The sequence below is a fragment of the Microcebus murinus genome, chromosome 16, assembly GCF_040939455.1.
Source record: "Microcebus murinus isolate Inina chromosome 16, M.murinus_Inina_mat1.0, whole genome shotgun sequence".
NCBI classification, from domain to species: domain Eukaryota; kingdom Metazoa; phylum Chordata; class Mammalia; order Primates; family Cheirogaleidae; genus Microcebus; species Microcebus murinus.
In genome coordinates, this window is record NC_134119.1 from 24,969,469 (window position 1) to 24,985,736 (window position 16,268).

Sequence of the window (16,268 nt, forward strand, 5' to 3'; positions counted from 1 at the left end):
ACAAGGTTATTCATTGAAGTATATGCATATCATTTTATAGGATAGCACTATAATAGCCAAAAATTTGGGGGGAAAACCAATTTGTAATTTAACAGGCATATTTTGAGAATACTAACCAACATGTCCAGCAAAAGGAGTCTTAAAAAAAGAAAACTTTGGTGTATCCTCACAATGGACTGCTCTACCATTGTTTCAAAAAGGAATGAAGAAGCTCTTTATGTATTGGAAACTTCTTAGAGGATCATAAATGGTAATATACTGTTGTATCTGCAAAAAGAAACACTAGTAGAATAGTATAGGAAACCCATCAGAGGAGTCAAAGGGAACAAAACAGATGGGTACAGAAGTGAGAGTGATACCTTTCAATGTACGATTTTGTGTATTTTTACATTTTTGAATCATTCATGTGAGTTTATTATTGGTTCAAAAAATGTTAAGGACAGCATGGTATTTCATAAAGACAACTTCATCACATTTTAATTAATCAAGTTGTAGGAAATTTGGGTTGTTTCCAATTCCTTATTATCCTACACAATACTACTGTCAATGTCCTTGTAGTGAAATCTTGATCTGCTTCATTCATTATCTCCATAGAATAGTCATGAAAATAGAATTTTTAGATTAAAGTATGTAATTTTTCAAAGCTTTTTATGTATATCAATGAATCAAGCTCCAGAGAATCTGTATTCATATTTATGATTTTTAAAAGTTTACTTATGTAACTCTTACAAACCTGGAGACCCATCCAGCTTTGTCCCAGAAAGGAGTCACTTTCAAGAAGCACAATTCAAATGTCAAAAGTAATTTAAAAGAAATGATCTGAAAATCAGATTTGCCTCACAAACCCTGAGCTTTCTCTTCCCCACATACGCACATTGACACATGTTCTGAGAAGCGTGAAAGTTAGCAGGAAACTAAATGTAGTTCAATCTACCAATCTCAGGTGGACTCAACTATTCAACACTTCCCTTTAGGTATCAACTATCTTTGAGAGATGTTACTCAGCGTAGCATTAACCCTCTTCAATTGCTCAGATTTATCAGGACTGAGTGCCTATTATGGAATATGGTGTGTGGAAGAAAAATAAAGAAAACTCAGATTTAATATTTTTTTGAAGATTTAATATTTTTAAAATATTTTACCTGCTAAACTTTTATAATGAATGTCTCTCAAGTGGATTCAAATTTATAATCTGGCCCACACTGAAGTTTCCTTTCCTCATCTATCCATTTTCCTCATGCCCATGTTCCTACTATAACCTCTGCTCTGGGAATCTGCGACAACTCCAGCCTGCACAGTTGTCCCTTCTTCCCGTCGCCTCTCCCCACCCCGCAGCACTTTATGATGTAATTCAGCTAAGTCTCTGTCCCCCAGAAAGACTTCAGAGAGGAGAGACTCCTTCGGAGAGGAGGAGAGACTTTGGACTGGCAATTAGAGAAATCTCTTTGACTAGAAGGGGAAGTCTGTTAGTAATTGTCATCCTATCTGCCTGAGTAATCTCTGCTTCCCCAGTTCTCGCCAGCTTTGTGAGCCAAAGTGGGCATGTAAAGTTGCCCCCGACTACATAATGCAAAGTCTTCAGCCACTCTCAAAAACCTCACTCACACCCAGTTCAGTCTGTGCACGCCAGTCTCAGCGCAACTCCTGCCGCCCTTAGGAGGGAAATGCCTCTCTGCTCCCCTCTTGTAGCAGCTGTAGGATCAGCGACCTGCCCCGTGTCTCCTCTGCCCGCCAGAACTCGCCAGCAGATGCAGTGCCCGACACCCTGACACCTCTCTTCTTTGCAGCCTTAGTCTTTCTGCACCACGCAGAGGCACATCTCAGAAGTGAGGGAAACTGTGGCCCTCAGGGAACCTGTCCATCTGCGCGGGGCTAGGAATCGGTGGCTGAATGTCCAAGCCTCCCTGTGTTGCAGTGGACAATCATGAGACATGATCCTTACAATTGGTGGGTCAGCTGGAATGAGCCCCAGATGGCCACGGTGGCCCCCTGATTGTTAACACTGCTACCTGCCAGCTCTTCTCCCTTCCCTCTCTCAATTCTCCTGACCATGCTTGTGTCCCAGGCCACCTCCCAGTCAACCACCTGCACCCAAACTTTTGCCTTGGAGTCTCCGTGGGGGCAACCTGAACTAAGACAACTCCTTATAGCGCTTTGTTGCAATAGTCTCTGAGCAACCACCATCTCCCTGGAAACTGCCCATCACCAGGCAAAGCTCCTACTCTGCTAAGAGTAGTCAGGACTTCAAGTTATTAAAATGACATCCATGGGTTTCCAGATCTGTGTGAAAGCAACGCTGCCACAACTCTATCTCAGAGGGTTCCATGAAAGAACCAGAGGGCAGAGGGACCCAGGATCTGTTTGCCCCATAAAAAAGGGGTGGGTGTTTTCCATGAGTCGAAAAGCCTTTAGCCAAACTTGGTAAGTATGCACCAAGCCTTTGAAAGGAATCTGCACCAAAGCGTGTGTCCAGGGCATGTAACTGGTCACCCCTTCACCTCTCCTTAAACAACAGAACCTCTTTTGCCTCCACATCTGGAGGTTGTCCTGACCATCCATGACACCAGCCAAGCAGCAGCCCTTCCCCAGGAGGAAGGCAGAAAGCTGGATCTCTTGTCTCTAGTCGTGGCCGGGAGATGCCAAAAGGGGAGAAGAATGAGGTTCGTGCCACATAAAGTGGGAAAGGCAGAATCCAGAATGTCACAGAATGTCAAAAGAGGTTTCAAGTTCTTTTATCCACAAGTTTTTAATTGGCAGACCCGTGGACTGTATCAAGTCTGAGATATATCGTTTTTGGCCAACAAAAGGATTTTGTTTTAACTAACTCAAAGAGTGTTTATAAAGTTCTCAAATTCCAGATTCTCTTGAAAACTGGGAAGATCTGACAAGGCAGAGTCCATATTCCAACCTGCCATTCATTTGCTGGGGCTTAACAGTGGGGAACACTTTTAGACCTTAGTCTCCTGCCACAGTTCCAGTCCTGCACACCCAGAGCTTCGGCTGCTTGGGAACCGCACCAGCGCGGCAAGAGCTCGTGCCCCGCGCCCTAGGCGCACCAGCCCGAGGGCGCACGGTGGGGTGCGGGAGCCAGGCACCCACCCTCGGCTTGGGCTCCGAGACAGGCTGGGGACCCCGGGGCGGAGCCGAGTGCAAGGCGGGGCGCACTGAGCCGGGTCCGAGGCGCAGAGAAAAGCCGCGGGGGCGGAGCGCCAACTCCAGCGGGAAGACAGAGACCGCGACACGCCAGGAAGCGCGCTGGCGCTCGGAAGAAAGGGACATCGCCCCACGCAGCGCTTCTGTGCAGCCCAGGTCCCCGGGGCGGAAACCCAGCGGCCCGGCCCGCGCCCACCCACTCCAGGACCCTCGCGCGAGCCGCCGGTGCCGCAGAGCGCACAGGATAGGGGACACCGAGGCAAGTAAAGGTCAGATCTGCGGAGTCGGGACTCTGGCGGTGCGGTGGGGGCGTCGCCTGGGCTAGGGCCTCCGATGCCCACTTATTCTGCGGGGCATTCGGGCTGCTCTGCCTCTCCTGCCACTCTCGAGACGGCCCCGGCTGGCTCGCAGCAGGCGAATCGGCTCCGGGAGATCCCCTCGCGGCCCTCCGGGACCGGCAGGGGCGGCAAGCAGGGACTGGCGCGTGCGGCCGCGGGCGAGGGAAGCCAGAGGGTCGCTGGGCTGGGGCACGAGCGCCAAATTGCCAGGGAGAGCGCGGGCAGGGGGCACCTTCCTGAAAGCAGGGCGGCAAAGAGCGGGCGTCTGTGGGAAAATTCCCGCGCGCCGCGTCCTCCGCCCGCCCCGCGTTTTCTTCCTGCCCGCGGCCCCGCAGGCTTCGCTTCTCCAGCCTGGATCTCTGACTCGATTCCCGCCCCTGCCAGGGCGGCGCCTCGGGAGAGCGCGGGCGCGTGGATGAGCTGGGCGGGGGGCTGCTGGAGCCGGGTGGTCTCGGGTCTGGGGGGGTGGCACCTCCTGCGAATCGGGGCCGCGACCCGCCCCAGCCCGGCGCGCGCCCTCTCATTTCGGGTCCGGGGACAGGAAAGCCGCGGAGCGTAGAAGCCGAGAGGGCAGGGACTCCTGCTGCTCGGGTCTCCAGCGGTGCAGCCTGCGGAGACTGGGGTCTCCTGGGGCGGAGAGGCCCTCCGGCACGCAGTGGGCGGGCGCGCCCCAGGTTGGGGTGTCCCTGCCATCCTCCTGACTCCTGTTCCTTGCTGGGGCGCAGTTCCTGACCCTCGGTGCCGCCTTCCCCTCACAGAGGCGCCCAAGCCTGTTGTCCACTTTGGTCCCCTTCTTGCTACCAGTATCCCGCGGCCCCCACACTTGGAGTCGTTTCCAGGTGTGCAGAGAGGTGGGGGGAAGGCCACACAGCTGGACAGCCAGGGCCCCTTCCCAGATGCTGGGGTCCAGGCTCTTTTTCAGTCCCCTTGGTGATGCCTGTACCCCACAGCGCCCTGTCTCCTGAAGCCTCAGTACTTCAGAGACTGTTTCCTCCCGTGTGGGGATATTGAGGCACTGAGAATATAAAGGACTTAGGCCATCAAGGGCACTTCCCGCCTCGGGCTTTTCTGGGTGTTCGATAACCACCCCTTATTCCTCCCCCCACCTTGGGGGCTGACTTCAGTTAAGCCAGCTTTTGGAGGGGCCACCCCTTCCAGAGGACACAAGCCTTGGTGACAAGACTTAATGCCTCTAGTCAGGGTTGACTTCGGGTGGAGAACTGGGGCTGGAGGGAAGGGGGAAGGAGGGGAAGCAGACAAAGTGTTTCTTTCTAGAGCTGGTCCCCAAAGAACAGGAGAGCAGCAGGAGCATTCCCTCCCAACCAGGGCCGCGGCACCTGCAGAACCCTGGGCAGGATCCTCATTCACTCACTCAACTGAGTCCTATCCAGCCCCACTGTGCGCCAGGCCCTGGACTGGGCAGCAGGAATTGGGTTTACAGGAAGACTGGGACTCCAGGAGCATACATCAGTGGCCCGGGATGACTCAGTCTGTCCCTGTGAAAATGGATTTGGTGGTTTCCAAGTCCATGGTTTGGCCAGGGCAGAGGAGCCCTGTCCTGCTTTAGTGGAAAGACCCCACCGAGTCCCAGCCCTCCTGCTTCTTTGTCCCTGGTGGCAACGGTGGCACATTGTGACTGCCATAGAAGCCTGCACCAGCTTCTGGGAGCAGCCTTAGAAAACTTCCAGAAGACCCTTGTGGGGGGCTGATGTATTTGGGGTGGGAAGGTAGGTGTGATGGGCAGGCAGACAGACCCTGGTCCCTGGGAAAAGGGCACAGGTGCACATTCTTAGGTGTCTCTGGAGAGTCCAATCCATCCTATGCTCAGTCCTTCCTGACAGCTGGGCAGCCAGTGGAGGTTTCCCAACTTCCAGATCTCATGTCTCTTCTCCTCTGCATCCCGGGTAGCTCTGTCTGGGGGTTGGCAGTAGGTCTGATTGGCCTATTTCTGGAGAACTTAAGGAATGCCACCACTTATTCTTCTGCATGCTGTCCACTGGTTGTGTCTCCTTCCAGATCCAGGATGGTGAGTCACTTCTCCCCAAGGATGTGAGCAGGGTGCCAGTCTCACTGACCTTGTGAGCACAGAAGGTCTGGACCTCCAGTTCAGAGCGCTTGGACCCCTTACCCCCGTACCTCCCTCACACCTCTCCCCCGACAGACCTCACCATGGCAGCCCAGAACGGAAGCACTAGTTTTGCACCCAACTTAAATCCACCCCAAGACCACGCCTCCCTCCCCTTCAACTTCAGTTATGGTGATTATGACCTCCCGCTGGATGAAGGTGAGGACGTGACCAAGACTCGGACCTTCTTTGCAGCCAAGATCGTCATCGGCGTGGCGCTGGCAGGCATCATGCTGGTCTGTGGTATTGGCAACTTTGTCTTTATTGCCGCCCTCGCCCGCTATAAGAAGCTGCGCAACCTCACCAATCTGCTCATTGCTAACCTGGCCATCTCCGACTTCCTGGTGGCCATCGTCTGCTGCCCCTTCGAGATGGACTACTATGTGGTGCGCCAGCTCTCCTGGGAGCACGGCCACGTGCTCTGTGCTTCTGTCAACTACCTGCGCACAGTCTCTCTCTACGTCTCCACCAACGCGCTGCTGGCCATTGCCATTGACAGGTGAGGATGCTGGGTGGGGTGGACAATGGAGCCGGGCCAGAATGTCTCTTTCCTGGCTTCAGCCCTGCGAGGTCGGCATTGCTCCAGGTATAAATGCTGACTGATCTTTCGAGGGGCGAGAGGAGACCTTGTTTCTCCTGTTGTGTTCTTTTCCTCACAAACGTGAGCAAGAGTGAGGCTTCTGAGTGCCCCGGCACTGGGCCATGGCCCCCGATACCACGTCTGCCTTAGATACAGGCATGTCCTGTGACAGTGTATGGCATCCAACAAAGGCAAAAGCGGAAAGTTCAGGCAGCTACTGCTTAGAAACCACTTGAGAGTTAACCAGGGCAGCTTCCAGCCAACACCAAGTTTTATACCAAGGTTTTCCTGTAACCACTACCGAGGCCGACACGTAAAACATTTCCAACACCTAGAAAATTTCCCTCGCCCCTTCCCAGTCAATCTTCTCACCCAAGCAACCACTAATTTGATTTCTATCATCATAGTTTAGTCTTGCCTCTTCTTTAACATCATAAAAAAGGAATCATACAGTTTGTACTCTTGTTTCCAATGACTTTGTTGCAGGGCTGATTTTTTTTTTTTTTGCTTTCTAAAATTACTTTTTCCAAAATTTTTACAGGGGTACAAACGTTTAGATAACATATATTGCACTTGCACCACCCAAGTCGAAGCTGCAATCGTGATTGCAGTTGATTTTAAAATAAGATAACAAGGTTTACAGAAAAGAGGGAAGGACAGGCTTGCTTTTGCTTTCCTGCATATGTCCCTGCGCTCATTTGCATACATTTGCATGAGATGTTCCAGAAGTCCTTGCTCTATTTTATTTTTTTCTTTCTTTTATTTACTTATATTTTATTTTATTTTATGCTTTTATTGTTATTTTAATTGACACATAATAATTGTACATATTTATGTGGTACAGAGTGATATTTTGATGCGCAAGTACAATGTGTAATGATCCAATCAGGATAATTAGCATGTCCATCACCTCAAGCATTTATCATTTCCTTGTGTTGGGAATATTCAAAATCCACTCTTCTAGCTATTTGAAAATATGCAGTAAATTGTGTTATAGTCACCCTATAGTGCCGTAGCACTAGAACACTAGTACTTATTCCTTCTATCTAGCCCTTGCTCTATTTTAAATCTATAAAGTAAAATTTATAATAGCAGCTCATCACAAATCTACACACATTTTATTTATGCAAACAGTTGTAGGCCAACATTGGACTATCAGTGGCTCTGTGTGATGGGGCAGTTGGTGTCACCCTCCTTTTGGTTACTGTCTGCCATTGTGAGCTGTGCTCTTTCTAATAATGTATTTAAGCATCTTTTCTTCCTATTGTCTCTCTTCAACTCTTCAATTTTTCCCTGTCCTCAGTGTTCTCTTAAGTGTGTTGCCCTTTTTAATCAACCCATTTATTATTTTTCATTTTGGTAATAAGATACACATACAGGTACAAGAAGCATCTTCCTTCCTTTTTATAACCTAATTCCTGCAGGGAGAACATTTTTGTTACAACTCTCGGCTCTCCAACCCTGAAACCAGCACTTATAAAATGTGTACCTATCAACTAACTGCATGAAACTCCCCAGAGCAAATGGTACAAAGTATCATTTGATACAATGATACAAAGTCAGATTCCTGGGCCCTAGTCCAGCCTCTTGCATGGGAATCCCTTGGACTGAGGCCCAGGAGTCTGCATTTTTATCTAATTCCTTGAGTAATTCTGATGCTCACTAAAGTGAGAGTTATTGCTGTTATCATCCTCTTTGTCCTATTGAAAGCTTTGTCTTTGGAACTGGCTCCAACTACAATAGCCAAAAAAAAGAGAAAGAAAGCTTTGTCTTTATAACGTTGAGGGTTTTATGTCTTTTTTTTTTTTTTTTTTTTTTGGTAACATTGGAGTTTCTTGGGAAGCACAGCAGATACCAGAGTGGTTCCTTTTCGACCCCAGACCAACTGTGCCCCAGTTAGCTTCCCATCCCCATCGGCAGTTCCATCATTCTCTCAGTCACCCAAGCAGGGAAGAGTTACCCTCATTCTTTACCTTTCTCCCTATCCCACCCCCACCCACCCCCCCACCCCTTGTGTTCAGCCCTACACCAAATCCTGCCAATGCTCCCTCCAGCCTCATCTCTTAGCAAGTCATAGCTGGACCATCACCATGCTCTTCTAGCCTGTCTTCTCACTCCCCAGGAGCTCCTGACTGTTCTGTGAAATGTATCCTCATCTGTATTAAGCATGGGAATGTCATCATTGGTGGGTCTTCCTAAAGCATTTCATCGCTTACAAAATCTCTGAAAGTCTCAGCGTTTACAGAGTACATGCCAAATCCTGTGTCTAGCATTCCAGAGCATTTGTAATTTGATGCCAACCTATCTTTCCAAACTCATACTATGTATGGAGATATAGGCAGTCTTTTCCAAAAGACAGTGTATTTTAAGCACAATAACCATGTCTTAGGCTGAGCGCGGCGGCTCACACTTGTAATCCTAGCACTCTGGGAAGCCAAGGCAGGCAGATTGTTTGAGCTCAGGAGTTCGAGACCAGCCTGAGCAAGAGCGAGACCCTGTCTCTACTAAAAAGAGAAAGAAATTAGCTGGACAACTAAAAATATATAGAAAAAATTAGCTAGGCATGGTGGCACATGCCTATAGACCCAGCTACTTGGGAGGCTGAAGCAGAAGGATTGCTTAAGCCCAGGAGTTTGAGGTTGCTGTGAGCTAAGCTGATGCCACGGCACTCTAGCCCAGGCAAAAGAGTGAGACTCTGTCTCAAAAAAAAAAAAAAAAAAAAAAAAAAAAAAAACTATGTCTTCTAATTTTCTGTGTCTTAGATTATACCTCTGTCTTGGTTTGGGGGTACTCCCAAAACAGACTCTGAGACAAGGATTTATGTACAAGTAGCACCCAGGATGGGAAGTGAGGCAGGGAAGGAAGGCAGTCAATACAGAATGCCTGGTATTACATAATAACTTGTTATTAAACAAGTTTTCACTGTGGGCAACTAGAGCTTATTCCTGCTGGGGACTCTCGGACATACTGCAGGTGACACCTCAGAGTTCTCCCAGGAGTGGGAGGTGGGAGGGAGCTAGGGTATTTACACGCCATCTCTTGTTAAGTCATTGGTAAGGGCTGCTCCAGAAGTGCTGTGCATGTAGCCAAGAGAACTCTAGAAGCCAGAGAAAGCCTTCAGGCAAAGAAACACTGGTGTTGGCAGGTAGGAGTGGACAGGTGCGCACTGAAGTGACAGGAACAAATGGATATATGAGACGGACACTGGGAGCCCACCTGGTAGAGCCACAACAGGTTGCTGGGTTCTGCCGTGTACACAGAGTGTGTATATGGAAGCTTAAAGTAGTAGAAGATACAGTCCTTGACCCCAAGGAATTTTTCTTCCACACAAAAACTAGTACTTATGAAACATAAAGAATAGTCAAGAGATAAGACAAGAGTCATTTGAAGGAAGATGTGATCATTATGTTACTGAGGTAGTCTGGGAATGTTTTGTGAGGAAGATATAGAGATTTAAGGGTGCTGTTCTGATCACCTCAGACTCACCCCATTGATAAAGGGGGGATTCTCCCACCTCAAATAACACAAGAGGACTAAACACATGACACTTGACACTGGACAGATGAGCCTGACAGCAGTTAAGTACTCACTGATGCTCACAGCCTGAGGGAAGAGGACAGCACACATCTTGCAAGGCCACACAAGGGCTGCACTCAGCAGCAGAGCGAACCAGCAGGGGCCGCGAGAGGCAGGCTCTGTAGTGACAAGAAGGCGGGGTGACCCTTGGTTCCCGAGGGAGAATGTGATTGGCTTGTTTGAATAATTCTATGGACTGGCAGAGAGGTGATACCCGTTAGTTAGGTTGAGAATCGAGGTGCAGCTGGTCCAGCTGGATTGGGACCCCTTCCTGCTGGGTGGAGGAGTACATCTGTTGAGAGCAGAGAAACTCACAGCTCGGCCTTCGGGGCCCCGTGAAGCTCAAAGATGTCAAGGCAGCACATGGAATGTCAGGACTGATGACACAGGAGCCTAACAAATAGCCACTCCTCTCCAACCAGGTTTTCTGACCAATTGAGAAATAAAGCAAAATGGTAAGAAAGATGGATGGTCACTCTCAGCCCTGTTGATGCTGACTTTGGAGAACAGGGCTTTTATCTTTGGGCACATTCAAGGACCTTGGCAGATGACCTTCTTCCCATGGGAGGTGGAGAGTTTAAACAGCATACTGTAGCTTCCCACACACCTTATGCACTTTTATTTACCTTTTCAGAACCTGACAAAAAGCCTTAGAGGCTGTCAGTAAGGTGATGATTATTCCCATTTCACAGGGGAAGAAATTAAGTCCCAAACATAACTGATTTATCTAAGTGCACAGCGCATAGGTCCAGGTGTCTAGCTGGAATCTAGGTCTTCTGAATAACTCCTAACCCTGTTTTGTTTTTCTGATTTATTTGATGACAACTCTGAGTTTTAGAACATCCTACAGAATGAGGAAGATGATATGGATGGAAAGAGAATTTGAATTTAAGAGTTGACAACAGAATAAGCAGGAATGTGGAAATTCCCTTTGGCATTGGTTATTGAGGTACTGTCTATGATGGAACCAGTTTGAGAGACAGCCATTAAGTCCCAAATTAGTTTTGCATTTTCTAACGACTTTGGAGGCAGTATGGTAGGTGGAATAATAACACTCCCATCCAAGGATAACCACATCCTAATTTCCAGAATACATGAATATCTTATATTCTGTGCCAAAGGGGAGTTAAGGTAGGAGATGGAATTAGCAAATTGGCTGATCTTAAAATAAGGAAATTATACTGGATTATCTGGGTGGGTCTGATGTAATCACAGAGACCTGAAAGAGGGAGGCAGGAGAGTTTGTGTTCGAATGATACAGTATAAGAAAGACTAGTCTGGCCACTGCTGGCTTTGAACAGGGAAGGTGTCACCAGCCATGGAATGCAGGCAGCCCTAGAAAAAAACAAAAGACAAAAACAACCCAGCAACTCCGGAAAGCCATCCTTGCCTTGCTGACACCTTGATTTTAGCTCAGTGAAAACCATGTCAGAATTCTGACCTCCAAAACTGTAAGATAAATTTGTGTAGTTTCAAGCCACTAAGTTTGTGGTAATCTGTTACAGCAGCAATAGGGCACTAATGCACTCAGTCACCACAGAGAGACAGTGGTTGTCAGGTGTGCCTGCCCCAGTTGAGGGTGAGCCAGCCCTTTGAGCCCAGTACCACCCAGGAAGATAGTGCAGGTTAACTCAGCAAGGCTAGCTTATATGGATGGGTGAAGAACTCCACCAATCACTGTGCACATAAATACATCTAGCTGGGGTGCAGCCAGTGGTTGCAATGGAATCCAGCTTCATCCTAGATCTTCTGAAGCCACAAGCTGGGCAGAGCCATGCTGCCATGGGCTCTCCTAATAGATTTCAATGGCTCAGAGCCACCAGGAGGCTGGAGGCAGACAAGAGAAGATAAAACAACCTTGTGACAGAGATATTGCCAGGGACAAGAAGAAATAACATAGAAGGTCTTTTTAGTCCAGTCGAAGACCTAGGAAGGTGATCAAAGAATCCGGTTACAAACGAAAGGCAAGTGGGATAGAACTTTCTACAGATGGCTTCTTGCTCTCGGTGCCCCTGACTCAAGCTCCAGGTATGGGGTACACGTTCATTACCAGGGTTGATTTGTGTTTTCCCTCACCCTGATGCCTCTTATCTTCCTCCACCTTCTCCCATCACTCCTCCACATCTGTAATAAACTGCACAGAAATGACTCCAGGGCACCAAAGTATCTAAATAGAGTGTCATTACATCTTTTTGGAAAGAAAGTATTTGACCCATGCAAATGAGCTCATTTCATACAAACATCTCCAGACGGTCTTTCCCAGACAGTGTGGCTTACTGGAAAGAGTAGGGAAAAGCCTTATGGGGTCAAGGTGACTTCATGCACCTTCTCATTTGAGCATGAGACAGCCCAGGGAGGTGGGTGTAAAAGGTCTGTATTAAGAGCCCAGAGTCTGGTCCCTGCACGACGTGAGCTTGGGAAAGACATAAACTTCTTGCAGAGTCCTTAGATTCTATGACAGACCCACCCTGACTCTTCTGCCTCTGAAATGCAGGATGACAAGGGAGGGGGAGAAAGCCCTTGTGCACAGCCCTTCCTTCACCTCTAAACCATGAGATATTTGGGAATAAAGAGCTTTGAGAATATTATGTTCTTGGGCAGAATGGCAAGATGGAAACCCAAGGTGGTATAATAGGACTCTTAATAAATAGGCTGCAAGTATTTCTTGAACACCTACGATATACAGAGCATTTTACAAAAATTATCATTTTTAATATTCACAGCAGCCTTACAAGGTAGGTATCATTTTATCCCAGGTCATTTTTGAGGAAACATACCTCAGAGAGATTGGGTAATTCATCCCAGAACTGAAAGCCAATTAGAGAAAAGCCAGGATTTATTCAGCCTGTTTGACCCAGTGCTGGTGCTGTTTCTGCTAAACCACTCCACTACTCCAAATGGCACTGCTCAAATAAGATGAAGCTTGTTGAAGCTGGTAACAGATGCATGGGATTCATTGCACCATTTTGTCTGCTTTTGTGTGTGCTTGGGGTTAGTTAAAAACTAATGTTTTCAAGCATACATCATTGTTATTGTCATGTTCCCTCCATCACCAGGTACCTTGCCATCGTTCACCCCTTGAAACCACGGATGAACTATCAAACAGCCTCCATCCTGATCGCTTTGGTCTGGATGGTTTCCATTCTTATCGCCATCCCGTCCGCCTACTTTGCAACAGAAACTGTCCTCTTCATTGTCAAGAACCAGGAGAAGATCTTCTGTGGCCAGATCTGGCCTGTGGACCAGCAGCTCTACTACAAGTCCTACTTCCTCTTCATCTTTGGTATCGAATTCGTGGGCCCTGTGGTCACCATGACCCTGTGCTACGCCAGGATCTCCCAGGAGCTCTGGTTCAAGGCCGTCCCCGGGTTCCAGACCGAGCAGATCCGCAAACGGCTGCGCTGCCGCAGGAAGACGGTCCTGGTGCTCATGTGCATTCTCACAGCCTACGTGCTGTGCTGGGCGCCCTTCTACGGCTTCACCATCGTGCGCGACTTCTTCCCCACCGTGTTCGTGAAGGAGAAGCACTACCTCACCGCCTTCTACGTGGTCGAGTGCATCGCCATGAGCAATAGCATGATCAACACCGTGTGCTTCATGACCGTTAAGAACAATACCATGAAGTACTTCAAGAAGATGATGCTGCTCCACTGGCGTTCCTCTCGCCAGGGGAGCAAATCCAGCGCCGATCTTGACCTCAAAGCCAGCGGGGTGCCTGCCACAGAAGAAGTGGACTGTATCAGGCTGAAGTGACCCACTGGTGTCACACAATTTAAAACCCCAATTCAGTACTAAGAGCATCACCTACCATCAACCAAGTTCACAAGCTGCATGGGAAAGAACATCTGTGTTCATGGTCCCCTGCCCTGAAGGAGCTGGATGCTTCTAAGTCATTAACATGCAGTGTGATGACTAAATGCAAACTGCAGCAGCTGACATTTACTGATATATGCTCAACACCTACTGTGTGCATGTTGACAACAAGGAGACTAGATACAAGTAGCAGCAACTGACATTGATCGGACACCTACTGTGTGCAAACCACACCAATGAGATCAGACAAGGGCAACAGGAGCTGACAGTTACTGATTACCTACTGGGTGCAAAAACATTTGGAAAACCAAACAAAATGGGAGAAGCTATCATAGTATCCAGTTATGTAAATAGCCAGGCAGAGGCCACAGATAGTTATCTGGACTCAGCCTCTACCTTCCCTCAGTCAGTATCAGTGCAGGAAGGTCAAAGGCTATAAAGAATGGCACTCAGACAGGCACTGAGACACAATGGAAATGTCAAGGATAAGCTCCCAGTGTGGGGTTTACAGCCTCATGAGAAGAGAGTTCAAGTTTTCCCACCCAGCTCCTGCTACCTCCTGGAACATTCTCTAGGATTCTGGCTGCCAGAAAAAAAAAAAAAATTCTTGCCACCAGGCCAGACTGATGCAGTTATCTACAATGATGTAATCTCAAAGGAAAGAACCCAAAAATCTCTTTTCTATTGACGCTTGAAATCTCATCATTCTATTGGGTGAAGACGGGCAATGCAGAGATGAGGGACACATCCAGTTCCTGACACTTCAGTGCACAGAATTTCAGGGACCCTTGGATCAGGGAGGAAGAGGATAGAGAGGGGGGCAGAGGTTGCCACTGGTGATGAAATGAACATAATCTGTGTGGTCATTCTGGTAAGGCCTGAACCATTTTCTAGAACGCACCCTCTTTTATGGAAGGAACTCTACCTGAAATCCAAAGGCCTGGGTTTGAGTCCTAACTCTAAGACTCATGTTCTAAACTCGTGGATGTTTTTTCTCCATGTCTCAGTTTTGCTTTAATGAAATGGAGATGATGAAAATACATGCTCTGCCTGCCTTGCAGAGATGTTGGGAGGGCCCATTACGTCAGGGTTTGTGAATGTGCTTTTCAACTATACACATGATAAGAATGCATGAGTGATAATGAACAGTTTGGAAGGAGTTTGGAAACCCCAACCACTGTGACTGATGATGGAGAATCACCCCCACTTTTTCATCCCCATTCTTTGGACCAGAGAACCCTGAATTCTTTACAGTGTAGCCTGTCTACACTGGGGCAAAAAGGAATACCTGTCCTGGGTTATAATCGGGAAAATTTAACCTCAGAGACTTAGTGACCCCCAGAATCTCAGCATCCCCATAGTCTTAGAAGTGTTGACAGTCTTCCCTGCATGTTGCAAAACAGCACAACCCAGGGCTGCGCAAATATCACTTCTGAATCTGTCTGTACTATTATATGTCTGTGGCGACTGTGTATAGATGTCCTCATTTCTTCCTGATTCATTCTGAAGCAGAGAAACAACATGAATGGTATTTGGTTTGGTCAAGTTGACCCATCCATATTTGGTCAACTTCCAATTTTCTGTACAGAAGGACTTATTTAGTTGTTTCCTTGGGTTTTGTTTTTGTTTTTGTTTTTTTTTTTGGTTTGTTTCTCCAACAGTGAAATTTCAACCAACATTTTTTTCTATCACCACCCAGCAGATTCACCTTCAGCCCAGTCGTTTTATCCTCAGAAAATGCAAAAGCATTGCAATATTAGCTTAAGCAAAGCATTTGTAAATTCCGATTTAAAAAAAATTACACAATGAATTCCAAAGCCAAGCAAGTAAGCATGTTATCTACATTTTTATAAGTATGATAATTATATTCTTATTTATTACCCTGTCCTGATTCCTCCTCATCAGAAGATTCTTAGGAGTAGACTGTGTCCCAGTTGAGTCTGTTAACAGAATTCATCCGCTTTTTCCTTTTTATCCTAAAATGTACTATCCTCCTTTCATCTAGATTTCACTGAAAAAAACTTCTGTAAATATCAGTGTGTATTTGTGATCTTCCAGTGAATAAAAGTGTTATGTTGTTATCAAATGAAATGATTAACATATGGAATCTTAATCACAGTGTTGAAATGTTTCCCTGCTCTCTTGAATGGAGTAATAGCCACCTAAACAGTTCAATTGTGAGACAGAGAAGGAATTTATCAAAGGTGTTTTAGAACAGTGGCAGCTCATGCCATCAATCACCCTCCTCCTGGTCACAAGCTGACAGCTCAGGAGTGTATTCATGGCACAAGGAAGCAGGGCACCACTACGCTGTGCCCATGCGACCCCTTCGTTTCAAAACGATCTCATTTGTTTAAATGAAAGCTGCTGCTTGCATGGTGACTACTCATCCCTCCAATTGGTATTAAGGCAATAAATCAATTGCACTTGTGTTTACTCTTCCTCTCAAGACTAATTAATGGTAAGCTTAAGATCCTTTTAATATGCTAAGATATATTAACATACACATTCATACCTACTGTTATACATTGGAAAGTCAATATTATTTAGCAAAACAAATCCATTTTCTCAGCTGGAATAAGAGAAAAGATGGCTCTGTGAGGCCCTCAGGCCTGAAAACCAATTTCAGACTTAACAAGGAAGAATACAACATGTAGGAGGTGTTTTAAAAAACTTAAAATGA

General features: G+C 47.2%; 1 protein-coding gene across 1 annotated transcript; it reads left to right on the forward strand.

Moving 5' to 3' along the window:
* The first annotated feature begins 5,522 nt into the window (after positions 1–5,522).
* PROKR2 (prokineticin receptor 2) lies at positions 5,523–15,573 on the forward strand. The gene is made up of 2 exons (XM_012755323.2): positions 5,523–6,115; positions 12,829–15,573. Exons 1-2 carry the CDS (start codon positions 5,661–5,663, stop codon positions 13,523–13,525), a joined length of 1,152 nt encoding a protein of 383 aa, XP_012610777.1. The 5' UTR covers positions 5,523–5,660; the 3' UTR covers positions 13,526–15,573.
* Positions 15,574–16,268: the final 695 nt, after the last annotated feature.

Coding starts and splice junctions, on each gene's coding strand:
- PROKR2 (XM_012755323.2), top strand. CDS start 5,661: ATGGCAGCCCAGAACGGAAGCACTAGTTTTGCACCCAACTTAAATCCA. Junction 6,116..12,828: donor CTGGCCATTGCCATTGACAG/GTGAGGATGCTG, acceptor CTCCATCACCAG/GTACCTTGCCATCGTTCACC.